General features: G+C 50.0%; 1 protein-coding gene across 3 annotated transcripts in view; it reads right to left on the minus strand.

Annotated features, from left to right (window-relative positions):
• Positions 1–2,253: 2,253 nt before the first annotated feature.
• CTSH (cathepsin H) overlaps positions 2,254–14,094 on the minus strand; it is a 44,516-nt gene continuing 32,675 nt past the window's right edge. For 2 of the 3 annotated variants that reach the window (XM_029051506.1, XM_029051508.1), the window contains 3 exons: positions 12,047–12,153; positions 5,254–5,379; positions 2,254–2,913 (listed from right to left, as the gene is read on the minus strand). In XM_029051506.1, coding sequence (XP_028907339.1) covers positions 2,838–2,913; positions 5,254–5,379; positions 12,047–12,153 — 309 coding nt within the window. In that variant the 3' untranslated portion in view covers positions 2,254–2,837. The remainder of the gene's footprint in view (positions 2,914–5,253; positions 5,380–12,046; positions 12,154–14,094) is intronic. The other variant, XM_029051507.1, reaches the window with a different exon arrangement.

Raw genomic sequence — 14,094 nt, forward strand, 5'->3', positions numbered from 1 at the left:
AGTCTGGGTCAAACTGGGAGAGTCCGGCTCGTGCTGGGCATTCCTACCTCGTAGCCTGGAGTGGGCACTGGCCATCGGCCTGTCCATCAGGGCCAGCAGAGGGAACCAGGGTAATACCGGTATTGAATCCCCATTTTACAGTTGTGGAAAATGAGTCCCAGAGAAGTTAAGTGACTTGCTCAAGGTCACACGGCACACAAGTAGCAGAGCCACCATTGGAACCCAGGTCATCTGATTCCCAAGCCTCTGCTATTTCCACTAGGCCATACTTAGACTGTGATCCCAGTGTGGGCAGGAACTGGCTCTGACCGGATTACCTTTTATCTACTCTAGTGCTTAGCACATAGTAAGTGCTTAAAGAATGCCACAAATATTATTTATTATTAAACTCACTCCCAAATAACACTCTGGCCACAACCTCCTAACCTGCCTTTTCACCTACATTCCTCCCGATCAGCTTAATTGTCCTCTCACCTCACAAAGCCCTCCTACCCCTAGACCCTCCTCCTCCTATTATGATCTCCCAAACTCCTGTCTCTCCCCGCTTCAGTTTATACTTCACTCTGCTGCCCGGATGATCTTTCTACAGAAACGCTCTGGGCATTTCACCCCCCTCCTCAAAAAGCTCCAGTGTTTGCCTATCACCCTTCGCATGAAGCTAAAACTCCTCACTATTGGCTTCAGCACTGTCCATCACCTTGCCCCCTCCTACCTCACCTCTCTTCTCTCCTACAACCCAGCCCACCCACTGCGCTCCTCTGCCACTAACCTCCTCACTGGGCCTCGTTCCCACTTGTCCTACCTCTGGCCTGGAATGCCCTTCCTCCTCACATCCGCCAATCTAGCTCTCTTCCCCCTTCAAAGCCCTACTGAGAGCTCACCTCCTCCAGGAGGCCTTCCCAGACTGAGCCCGCCTTTTCTTTTGCTCCTCCTCCCCTCCCCACCGCCCCTACTCCCTCCCTCTGCTCTACCCCCTTCCCCACCCCACAGCACTTCTGTATATTTGAATATATTTATTATTCTATTTACTTTATTAATGATGTGTATATCTATTATTCTATTTATCCATTTTGATGGTATTGATGCCCGTCTACTTGTTTTGTTTTGTTGTCTGTCTCCCCTTTCTAGACTTTGAGCCCGTTGTTGGGTAGGGATTGTCTCTATCTGTTGCTGAATTGTACTTTCCAAGAGCTTAGTACAGCGCTCTGTAAATATGATTGAATGAATGAATGTCCCTCCTGGAGTCCCCCACCAACCCTACTCCCTCAATCGACTTCTTCCTACCACCGTCTCTATTCATCCTAACTTCCTTGACCTCGTCCCTCCCCGGCCCGGCCCTCCTGGACTCTTGGACCTCCGGTCTCCAGCCACGGACCTCCCCCGTAGCATGGCATAGTAGCTAGAGCACGGGCCTGGGAATCAGAAGGTCATGGGTTTTAATCCCGGCACTGCCACTTGTCTCCTGAGGGAACTGAGGCCCAGAGAAATAAGGTGACCTGCCCAAGGACACACAGCAGTCAAGCGGCGGAGCAGGGATTGGAACCCAGGTCCTTCTGACTTCGAAGCCAATGCTCTAGCCACTGGGCCACACTGCTTCTGTGAATATGGGTGTTTGGTCCTACCCATGTCCTTCCCCCCCTCTGTGCATCTTCTGAGCTGAGACAGATGGTGTTCAAGGTCTGGGATGGATGGTCTCCGCAAGCATATTGTGGGGATGGCTAAAGAAGCATGCAACTGGAAGGGGACTGGGTGTGAGAAGCAGCGTGGCTCAGTGGAAAGAGCATGGGCTTGGGAGTTAGAGGCCGTGGGTTCTAATCTCAGATCTGCCACTTATCAGCTGTGTGACTTTGGGCAAGTCACTTAATTTCTCTGTACCTCAGTTACCTCATCTGTAAAATGGGGATTAAGACTGTGAGCCCTACGTGGGACAACCTAATCACCCAGCGCTTAGAACAGTGCTTGGCACATAATAAGCGCTTAACAAATACCAAAATTATTATTACCTCAGGGGAGCCCAAAGGAATTGTGTCTGAGGCCGGAGGGAGGCCACTATGCCCCTCCCCCTGGAAGGACCCCTTTGAGGTCAAAAGACCCGATCCCACAGTACAGCCGTCGACCTCACTTCCCACATGTTACATAAAGGGAAAGGGAACCCAGTGTCACGGTAGCCGGCTCACCTCCCTCTTCCCCTGGAGAAACCAAGAATACACAACCCCGAAGCGGGTTGCCTCATAAAGTCGGCCACTCTGGGCGTTTCCATCATGAAAATAGCCTCTTTATTGAAAAACGAAGATAGCAATCAAGTCAGGTGAAAAATAATCAACTCTTTGTCAAAAGAAACCTGCATCGTGCCCATTTTCAGGATGGGTGCCTGTTTTTGTTTCAGAGGGAACAGTTTGGTGCCTCGGGAATAAAATTGTCCTGAGAGGATGTAAGGGCATTTAAGCTACAAGAAAGCCTTCCACAAGGAAGAGAGGGGCAAGATCCCCCTGAGTGACTTAAAACCAGCCCGAGGGTCGGCTGACTTTGGGAGATTTGGACTGTGCCTGAGTAAGGGAGTGTGAGGAGGGAGAGACTCCACGGAGAGATTCCCCTTGGCTGTGTTCTGAGGGGACTCCTGAGCCGACGGGGGCGGGTAGGGGAGTCCAGGAACAAGAAGGAGACCTGGCCAGTGTCTCCTTAGCCCTCAGTGAGATTATCTGAGGGGAAGAAAGAGGCTGGAGGCCCCCTCTCTCCCTCGGGCCAGGCCAAGTGTTGGGTGGCCAGCCTTCCTGGCATCCGAGACCTTCCCACCACGGCAATTCCCCGTGCCCGGCCCCTGGACTTGGCGCTCGGGCCTAGACCAGAGGGATCGGGTAGGATGCGCAGTCAGCAAGTCCGCACATGTTCTTTCCTCGCTCCATCAGGAAATACCTGGGAAGAGGGAAAATGAGAAGAGGAAAGAGAGGTGACTGGTCCAGCAGTAAAATAACAACAATAAGAGTAATTACTGTGGTATTTTCTAGGTTCTTACTATGTTCCAAGAACTGTTCTAAACGTGGGGTGGATATAAGCTCATCAGGGCAGATACAATCCTTGTCCCACATGGGAAGCAGCGTGACCTAGTGGATAGAGCATGGGCCTGGGAGTCAGAGGACCTGGGTTCTAATTCCTGCTCTCCTACTTGTCTGCTATGGGATCTTGGGCAAGTCACTTCACTCCTCCGTGCCCCCGTTGCCTCATCTTTAAAATGGGGCTTAAGAATGGGAGCCTCATTTGGGACAGGGACTCTCTCCAATCTGGTTAGTTTGTATCTACCCCAATATCCCCCTCTAGACTGTAAACTCGTTGTGGGCAGGGAATGTATCTGTTATATCGTACTCTCCCAAGTGCTTACTACAGTGCTCTGCACACCGTAAGCACTCAATAGATATGACCGACTGACTGCTTAGTACAGTGCCTGGCCTGTAGTAAGTACTTCACAAGTACCATTAAAAAAAAATGGGGCTCACAGTATGAAGGAAAGGCAAACAGGTAGTGAATCCCCTCACATTACGGATGAGAAACCTGAGGCTCAGAGGAGTTAAGTGACTTGCCCAAGTGGCAGAGCTGGGATTAGAACCCGGGTCCCGACTTGCAGGCTGGCGGCTTCCCTTTCGGCTGAGCCCCGAAGAGGAGGAGGAAGGGATTGCCGGAAACTGCAGGGCAATCCTGGCCCCGTCCCCGGGATCAGAGAGCCCCTGGTGACAGGTATTTCTATCAGTGTATGTCTCCCCCTCTAGACCGTAAACTCGTTGTGGGCAGGGAATGTGTTTATTATTCTACTGTACTCTCCCAAGCACTTAGTACAGTGCTCTGAACACCGTAAGATCTCAGTAAATAGAGTTGATTGATTGATCTCTAGAATCTGCCCCATCCTCTCCATCCAAACTGCCCCCACCCTGATCCAAGCATTTCTCCTATCCCGCCTTGATTACTGCATCAGCCTCCTCGCTGGGCTCCCCGCTTCCCATCTCTCCCCAGTTCGGTTCATACTCTGCTCTGTTATCTGGATCATTTTTCTAAAAAAAATTGTTCTGGCTGCCTCCTCCCACTCCTCAGAAACTTCCAGTGGCTGTCCATCCATCTCTACATCAAGCAGCTTTAATCAGTCAGATCTCCCCCGCACCTAACGTTGCTCCTCTCGTACCATGACCTTGGCCCACATTTCTCCCTCTTGCCTGAAACTCCCTCCCCCTTAATATCTGACACTCTCCCCCTCCTCAAAGTGCTAAGGTATCTCCTTCAGGAAGTCTTCCCTGACTAACCTCTCATCTCCCCATCCTATCCGCCTTCCCTTCTGCGAAACCTATGCACTTGGGGACTGCACAGCACTTATATTTCCATATCCATAATTTATTAATGTCTCTCTCCCCTTCTAGAATGTAAGCTCCTCGTGGGCAGGGACGTGCCTACCAAATCTTTGTATCGTGCTCTCCCAAATGCTTAGTACAGTGCTTTGCACCCACCAAGTGCTCAATAAATATGACTGATTAATTGATTACTACCAAAAGCACTTTGATACCCAACCCCACAGCACTTACGTACTAGCCCTTCTACTTGGCTGCTTCTCCTTTGACATCTGTCTCCCACTGGAGATTGTAAATTCCTAAGGCAGCGGGGATCATGTCTACCAACTGTAGAAGTGCTCCGCACAGTGTCTGCACCTCTTTAGCTCCTTTGGAAACCACCGAGATGGAGGTGGGTGGGTAACAAGGGTGGGGACGAGTTCTGAAGGCCACCTCATTTTAGACAACCCAAAGCTGTGCTCTGCCTGAAACCACAATTGCAGGGACTTAACCCTTTACAATTTATTGCTGTCCGTCTCCCCCTCTAGACTGGAAACTCGTTGTGGGCGGGGACCGTGTCTACCAACTCTCCCAAGAGCTCAGTCCAGTGGTCTGCACTCAGAAAGCGCTCAATAGATGCGATCGATTGGCTGAATAGCTGGCTTAACACTTCTGGACACCAGGCATTTAAGAAACGTTTTCTGTTTCGATGAGGAAGTCCTCAACCACAACAGGCCTCAACCACACTGGCTCCTCTAGGTTTTATAAACAGTTTCCCATCAGCCCAGAAACTATGTCACAGCCTCTCTGCCGCATACATCTTGAAGGCCTAAATACCAATTAAATTTTTATCCTCATCATCATTATTATTATCACCCTGAGGCCTTTTGCCTGCTGGTAGATGCCATTGCACAGCTTACAGTTAAACATTAACCAAATTCTTTACCCATCAAGGCCCCAGGATTCACCCCAGGAATTTTTGATGATCCAATAGGGAATTCCGTTTTCTTCTCCATACCCAACAGCCAGCACGGCGTGATTCACTTTATCCGGTGTATTATGACACTTTGGGCTAAAAAAAAACCAAAGAAGATATTTGTTGAGCTCTTACCGTGTGCCAGAAACTCTACAAAGTGCTGGGATGGACACAAGCAAATCGAGTTGGACACAGTCCCTGTCCCATGTGAGGCTCATGGTCTCGATGCTGACAGTCGCAATCCCCACTTTACAGATGAAGGGACTGAGGCACAGGGAAGCGAAGTGACTTTCCCAAGGTCACACAGCAGCAGACAAGTGGCGGAGCTGGGATTTGAACCCAGGGAACCAAGTTCAAGGAAACCCCGTACACACATCACAGTAAAACCACACTGCAGGTAATCCTTGGGACTTTGGACACAACTGGTTCCTGAAGACTGCATCCGAAGTCAAAAATGATACAAATTGGAACTCGTGTTTTCATAGGTACGATGTTAGAGACAGTGATTGGTTCCTGACTTCAGATACCCTATTTTTAATAACAATAGTATTGTCATTCAAGTGCTTGCTATGTGCTAAGCACTGTACTAACCGCCGGCGCAGACACAAGATAACTGGGTCAGACACAGTCCCTGTCCCACGTGGAGTTCACGGTCGAAGTAGAAGGGAGAACAAGGGCTTAGTTCCCATTTTACAGATGAGGAAACTGAGGCCCAGACTTGCCCAAGGTCACAAAAAAGGCAAGTGGCAGAATTGGGATTAGAACCCAGGTTCCCTGATGATTCATTCATTCATTCATTCAATAGTATTTATTGAGCGCTTACTATGTGTAGAGCACTGTACTAAATGCTTGGAATGCACAATTCAGCAACAGATAGAGACAATCCCTGCCCATGGAAGGGGTCACAGTCTAATCGGGGAGGCGGACAAAAACAAGACAACTTAATCACCATAAATACAGTCAAGGGGATGTACACCTCATTAACAAAATAAATAGGGTAATAAAAATATATACAAAGGAGCACAGTGCTGAGGGGAGGGGAAGGGAGAGGGGGAGGAGCAGAGGGAGAGCGGGGGAAAAGGGGCTTAGCTGAGGGGAGGTGAAGGGGGCCCAGAGAGGGAGCAGAGGGAAAAGGGGAAGCTCAGTCTGGAAAGGCCTCTTGGAGGAGGTGAGCTCTCAGTAGGGCTTTGAAGCGGGGGAGGGAGTTAGTTTGGCGGAGGTGAGGAGGGAGGGCATTCCAGGACAGAGGGAGGATGTGGGCCAGAGATCGACAGCGGGATAGGTGTGAATGGGGGAAAGTGAGGAGATGAGCGGCAGAGGAGTGGAGGGTTCAGGGTGGGCAGAAGGGAGGAGAGGTGGGAGGGGGCAAGGGGATGGAGAGCCTTGAAGCCCAGAGTGAGAAGTTTTTGTTTCGTGCGGATGTTGATAGGCAACCACTGGAGGAGTTTAAGGAGGGGAGTGACATGCCCAGAGCATTTCTGCAGGCAGATGATCTGGGCAGCGGAATGAAGAATAGACTGGAGCAGGGAGAGACAGGAGGAAGGGAGAGCAGAGAGAAGGCCGACAATAATCTAGCCCGGAGATAATGAGAGCTTGTACCAGTAAAATAGCCATTTGAGTGGAGAGGAAAGGGCGGATGTTGGCGATATTGTAAAGGTGAGACTGGCAGGCATTGGTGATGGATTGGATGAGTGGGGTGAATGAGAGAGCTGAGTCAAGGATGACACCAAAAGTTGTGGGCTTGAGAGACGGGAAGGATGGCCGTACCATCCACAGTGACAGGGAAGTCAGGAAGAGGACAGGGCTTGGGAGGGAAGATAAGGAGCTAAGTTTTGGACATGTTGAGTTTTAGGTGGCGGGCAGACACTCAGGTGGAGCTGTCCTGGAGGCAGGAGGAGATATGAGCCTGGAGGGAGGGGGAGTGAACAGGGGAGGAGATGTAGATTTGTGTGTCATCTGCATAGAGATGATAGTCGAAGCTGTGGGAGCGAATGAGTTCACCGAGGGAGTGAGTGTAGATGGAGAACAGAAGAAGGCCAAGAACTGACCCTTGAGGAATCCCTAGAGTTAGAGGATGGGGTGGGGGGAGGCGCCCGCGAAGGAGGCCGAGAATGAACGGCCGGAAAGATAAGAGGAGAACCAGGAGAGGATGGAGTTCGTGAAGCTAAGGTGAGATAAGTTGTGGAGGAGAAGGGGATGGTCTGCAGTGTCAGAGGCAGCTGAGAGGTCGAGGAGGATTAGGATAGAGTAGGAGCCATTGGATTTGGCAAGAAGGAGGTCACGGGTGACCTTAGAGAGAGCAGTCTCGGTAGAGTGGAGGGGACGGAAGCCAGATTGGAGGGGGTCCAGGAGAGAGTTGGAGTGAAGGAATTCTAGGCAGTGAGTGTAGATGACGCGTTCTAGGAGTTCGGAAAGGAAGGGTAGGAGGGAGATAGGGCGATAACTGGAAGGGGAAGTGGGGTCGAGAGAGGGTTTTTTCAGGATGGGGGAGACGTGGGCATGTTTGAAGGCAGAGGGGAAGAAGCCATTGGAGAGGGAGCGGTTAAAGATAGTAGTTAAGGAGGGGAGGAGGGAAGCGGCGATGGTTTTTATAAGATGAGCGGGAATGGGGTCCGAAGCACAGGTGGAGGGGGTGGCATTTGCGAGGAGGGAGGATATCTCCTCTGAGGATACTGCAGGGAAGGATGGGAAAGTAGGGGAGAGGGTTGGGCAGGGGGAAAGACCGAAAGGGGAGGCGTGACTTTGGGGAGCTCAGACCTGATTGTGTTAATTTTCGTGATGAAGTAGGTGGCCAGATCATTGCGGGTGAGGGGTGGGGGCGGCGGGAGGAACAGGGGGCCTGAGGAGAGAATTAAAAGTCCAGAACAGTTGGCGGGGGTGACAGGCATGGGCATCAATGAGGGAAGAAAAGTAGCCTATGCTCCTTTCACTAGCCCACACTGCTTCTCTACTTGTACCGAAATAACCAAGAACTGGTTTCTCGGTAAATGATCGCTAGCAGTGGCAGTGTTTATTGTACTGTACTCTCCCAAGTGCTTACTGTAATGGTGTGCACATAGTAAGCACTCAGTAATCACCAATGATAGACTGATTATTGAGTACCGGCTTGGTACAATGCTGACAGGAATAAAGAAGTGACACATTCCCTGCCCACGAGAGGCTGACATCCTAACAGAGGAGACATACACAAAAACATTTACAGTGAGTAACAGAGCGGCATATAACTGTACTGTGCTCTGTTCGCAGTAAGTGTTCAATAACTACCATTGATCGTTCGATTGATATTGAGCCAGAGGTTCCCTAATAGATTAGTGTTTTTTTCTTTATTAGAAGTAAAATGAGCTGGACAATCTCCCCTGGAAACAGATAAGCACCTCCTCCTCCTTCCTCTCCCTCCACTGACTCTCTTGGTACCCTGCCCCTCCTCACCCCCTGTTCACTTTAAACATCCCCCCCCCAGTTTCTCCTCTTACAGCTTTTAAAATTGTTTCTCTATTTCCTCCCGTCACCTGTGAACCCCAACCCTCCACATGCCCCCGAAGTTAGGATCACATATGAGGCTAGTGCTGAAAAGTCGAAACCCACGTGTGAAAGACCTGAAATGGTGTAAAATCTTAAACGCCGGTCATCTTAACTCGAAACCTCCGAAGTTGAGGACTGCCCGTAATTCAGATGGAGAGGAGAGATTCTTGTCTGAATCAATCAATCTATCAATCAGTGGTATTTATTGAGAGCTTACTATGTACAGAGCACTGTACTAAGCTCTGGGGAGGGGACAATACAACAGAATTTGCAGACTCGTTCTGGAAAACTTGGCACCTCTGCTTTCAAATACGATTGGGAATAAATGTATGGCTTGAGACAGGAATGGATCTGAAAGGTATCAGTGGTGATAACCTGGCTAGATAATATTGCTTGGTCTGCATGAGACAGCCCTAATGAGGTTACAGTCTAGAGAGTTTATGAAAAACTATGAACTGCAAGAGCCGAAATAGGCTGTTTTACTTTATTCTGTGGACAGGTCTTCCTGGGAGACTCTATGCGGAGGTGAGTGAAGGTCTCTATAGTAAACTGTAGTGTTTGTTAAGCGCTTACTATTTGCCAAGTGCTGGGATACATATAAGATAATAAGGTCCCACCTGGGGTTCACAGTCTATACGGGAGGAAGAAATGGTATCGAATCCCCATTTGGTAGATGAGGGAACTAAGGCACGGAGAAATTAATGACTTGTCCAAGATCCCACAGCAGGGAAGTGGCAGAGCTGGGATTAAAATCCGTCACATTCATTCATTCATTCATTCATTCATTCATTCATTCATTCAGTCGTATTTATTGAACGCTTACTGTGTGCAGACCACTATACTAAGCACTTGGAAAGTACAATTAGGCAACAGAGACAATCCCTACCCAACAACGGGCTCACAGGCTAGAAGGGGGAGACAGACAACAAAACAAAACAAGTAGACAGGCAGACCCAGACTCCCAGAGCCCTTGCTCTTGCCACTAGGCCACGCTGCCTCTCAGGTGCCCGATTTTCTTGGTATCTGAATCGCCCTTCTCGGACTGGCTCTTTAAATCTATTTAGGGTAGCTGACGATCTAGGAAATTATCCCCTTTCCATTGTTCCTCATTAATCCCCTGCTGTTTTGAAATATTTCCCGACTCACAGTCAAAACTGAAACTCTGTTAACCACGGTGGAGAGTAGAAACTTCCTTCTTTAGATCACAGCCTGCTTTCATTCATATTCATGAGGCAGCCCCATGGGAGAAGCAGCCAAACCCAGCGCCAGGAGAGACGTCCTGAAGGGAAGTCCCCGCTTCCAGGGAGGTGAATAGCGAAACCATCTGGCTTTGTGGATTGATCATGGACCTGGGTTCTAATTTTGGCTCTGCCACTTTTTAAAAAATGGCCTTTGTTAAGTGCTAACTATGTGCCAGGCGCTGTACTAAGCGCTTGAGTAGATACAAGGTTGTCAGGTTGAACACAGTCCCTGTCCCACATGGGGCTCAGAGTCTTAATTCCCATTTTACAGATGAGGTAAACCGAGGGCCAGAGAAGACAAGTAACTTGCCCAAGGTCAGATGGCAGACAAGCAGCGGAGTGGGATTAGAACCCAGGACCTTCTGACTCCTGGGCCCTTGCTCTACCCACTAGGCCATGCTGCTTTTCACTTGTCTGTTGTGTGATTTGAGCAAGTCACTCGTTTTTCTGTGCCTCAGTTACCTCATCTGGGGATTAAGACTGAGAGCCTCCGCCGGACATGGACTGTGCCCAACATGAATGGTTAGTATCTACCCCAGTGCTTAGCGTAGTGCCTGGCACATAGTAAACACTTAACAAATACCACTGAGAATAAAAGAGGGTGTCTATTTGTTTCTTTGAGATCCCCAGGGGTGGGGATGACACAACCCCTTTTCTGGCAGCCCATCTGTTGAAGCAAAATGTCTCCTGTTGCAACTGAAGCCCCTTTCCTCTTCAGTGAGCACAGAGAACAATTGGGAATGGAGAGCCCACACTAAAAATGATCCAGTTTTTTTCTCTCTCCAGGCAAAACAATCCCCAATCCTTTAACCAACCTTCCCTCATCAGATCTATTTCCCATCATGTCACTTGCTTCTGGCACTATCTCCTGGATTCTCTCCAAGTCCCCACCCGGCAAAACTCCAATGAAAGACAAACTAAGACAGAGTTCTGAAGGAGGGTCATTTCCTGATTCCTTCACGCCACACTCCTCTGATACAGTCCGGTACACCCGGTTCTCCCATTCGCCGGGGTTGCATTCTTGCGAAACCCATGGAGGAGAGAAGCTTGCACTGGTACACTCACCCTGTGTGCACATGCATGCACGCATGCACACAGAGAAGCAGCGTGACCTAGTGGAAAGAGCATGGGCCTGCGAGTCCGGGGATCTGGATTCGAATGCTGACTCCGCCACTTGCCAGCTGTGGAACTTTGGGTCAGTCACTCAACTGCTCTGGGCCTCTGTTTCCTCATCTGGAAAATGGGGATTCAATACCTGTTCTCCCTCCTCTTAGACGATGAGCCCCAAGTGGGAGAGGCCTGTGTCTGGCCTGTACTGTGTCTACTTAGCCCTTGTTACGGTGCCTATTAGTAAGCTCTTAAGAAATACTTAGGAAGCGGCGTAGCCTAGTGGATAGAGCACGGGCCTGGGAGTCAGAAGGACCTGGGTTCTGATCCCGGCTCCGCCACTTGTCAGCCAGGTGACCTGGGGCAAGTCACTTGATTTCTCTGTGCCTCAGTAACCTCATCTGTAAAAATGGGGATTAAGACTGTGAGCCCCATGTAGGACACGGACCGGGCGTCCAACCTGATTAGCTCGTAGCTGCTCCAGCGCTTAGTACAATGCCTGGCACCTAGTAAGTGCTTAACAAATACCACTCAAAAATACCAGAGTTATTATTATCACTATGACTATTGTCATCATCATGCAGGCTGTTTCTTCCCACACTGTGGCATGCTGGATCCAAACAACTGGCACTGTTGATGGACGATTCCCTCGTAATGTTCTAGCCAAAAGGCAGACTGAAATCGAGCCTCACGACTCGTGGTCGACTCTGACCTTCAGGAGTCCCGGTGCCACGGTCCAGGTCAAGGGGGCCGGGCTCCCAGGCTTACAGTTTGAGCCTCATCGCTTGACTTGTTGCCCAGATCAGGGGATTACGGGGCCCTCTGATCCCCATAAATCATCACCCTCTCAGGGAGCAGGCAGGTGGGGGCCGGGGGCAGGGAAGCGAACTCACTTGGAATAGATGCCTTTGTGGTAGCTAATGAAATCGGACGTCACTTCGAAGGCAATGCTGACCGGGTTGTGCTGAGCGACTGCCTCCACAATGGCCTCTTCGTCGTACTAGAGACAAGAAATGTTGGTCCTCAGTCGATTTCTCTGTCCGCTTCCCCTCCTCCGATCCCTCCCTGACCATCGGACCCACGATCGTCCGGTCGGAATCAAGGCCAAAGGGGGAGCAGTGTTGCTTTCTCATAGAGAAAGTCTCAGACTGTAAGCCCGTCAGTGGGCAGGGACTGTCTCTATCTGTTGCCGATTTGTACGTTCCAAGCGCTTAGTACAGTGCTCTGCACATAGTAAGAGCTCAATAAATACCATTGAATGAACAGAGTAAAAGAAGAGCAGCCATTAGAGAAGCAGTATGGCCTAGTGGATACAGCACTGGCCTGCGAGTCGGAAGGACCTGGGTTCTAATCCCGGCTTGTCTGCCGCGTGACCTAGGGTGAGTCACTCCACTTCTCTGCTTAGAGAAGCAGCGTGGCTCAGTGGATAGAGCACGGGCCTGGGAGTCAGAGGTCATGGGTTCGAATCCCGGCTCGGCCACTTGTCAGCTATGTGACTTTGGGCAAGTCACTTAACTTCTCTGCGCCTCAGTTACCTCATCTGTAAAATGGGGATTAAGACTGTGAGCCCCACGTGGGACAAACTGATTCCCCTGTGTCTAACCCAGCGCTTAGAACGGTGCTCGGCACATAGTAAGCGCTTAACAAATACCAACATTATTATTATTATTATTATTCTCTGGGGCTCGGTGGCCTCATCTGTAATATGGGGATTGAGACTGGGAGCCCTATGTGGGACAGGGACTGTGTCTCACGGGATTCACTTTTATCTACTCCAGTGCTTAGTACAGTGCCCGGCACATAGTAAGTGCTTAACAAATACCGTAACGAAATGAATATGTCTGGGATGCCACTTCCCGCTCTTTTTTCTGCAACTCTCTTTCATTGGCAGCAGAGTGTTGGGCAGTCAGAGGGTGGAGCCTGCTGAGAAGCAGCATGGCCTAGTGAAAAGACCACGGGGCTAGAAGATGGGAGACCAGGGTTCTAATCCACTAGTTTGGGTGACCTTGGGCAAGTCACAACCTCTAGGCGCCTCAATCAATCAGTGGTATTTATTGAGTGCTTATTGTGGCAGAGCATTGTACCAAGCGCCTAGGGGAGTGCCATACAATGGAACTGGTAGACATATTCCCTGCCCACAAGGAGTTTGCAGTTTAGAGGGGGAGGCAGACATTAATATATGCATAAATTACAGATATATACATAAGCGCTATGGGGCCGAGGATGGGGTAAATACCAAGTGAAAGCGGCGTGGCCTAATGGATAGAGCAAGGGTCTCGGAGTCAGAGGTGACCTGGGTTCTAATTCCGGCTCTGCCACTTGTCTGCTGTGTGACCTTGGGCAAGTCATTTCACTTCTCTGGGCCTCGCTTCCTCTTCTGTAAAATGGGGATTAAGACTGTGAGCCCTGTGTGGGACGGGAACTGTGTCTAATCTGATAAACCGGTTGTGCTCAGCCAAGACATTCTTTTTTTTTTTTCTAATAATGGTATTTGTTAAACACTTACTAATGTGCCAGACACCGTGCTAAGGGCTAGGGTAGATCCAATTTACTCAGGTTGGATGCAGTCCTTGTGCCACCTGGGGCTCACAGTCCTAATCCCCATTTGAAAGATGAGGGAACTGAGCCTTAGAGAAGTGGAAATGCCCAAGGTCACAGGGCAGGCCAGCGGTGGAGCCAGGATTAGAACCCTGGTCTTTCTGACACCCAGGCCAGTGCTCTAGCTACTAGGCCACAACACTTCTCTTGGGAATCAAGACGTTGGGCTCCTGGTTTTGGTTTCAAGCCCCTGGGAAATGTGGTGTATTGCGTTCTCCATTTGCGGTCTGGAGAAAGAGAAGTGATTCTTTCTCTTCCTTGTTTCTCACATCCCAGCTCCACTCTTCCCGCGACCACATTTGAGGCTCTGCGTGATACAGGTGACCAAATGGCCATCTAGTCC

Source organism: Ornithorhynchus anatinus, chromosome X1 (assembly GCF_004115215.2).
Source record: "Ornithorhynchus anatinus isolate Pmale09 chromosome X1, mOrnAna1.pri.v4, whole genome shotgun sequence".
Taxonomy (NCBI): domain Eukaryota; kingdom Metazoa; phylum Chordata; class Mammalia; order Monotremata; family Ornithorhynchidae; genus Ornithorhynchus; species Ornithorhynchus anatinus.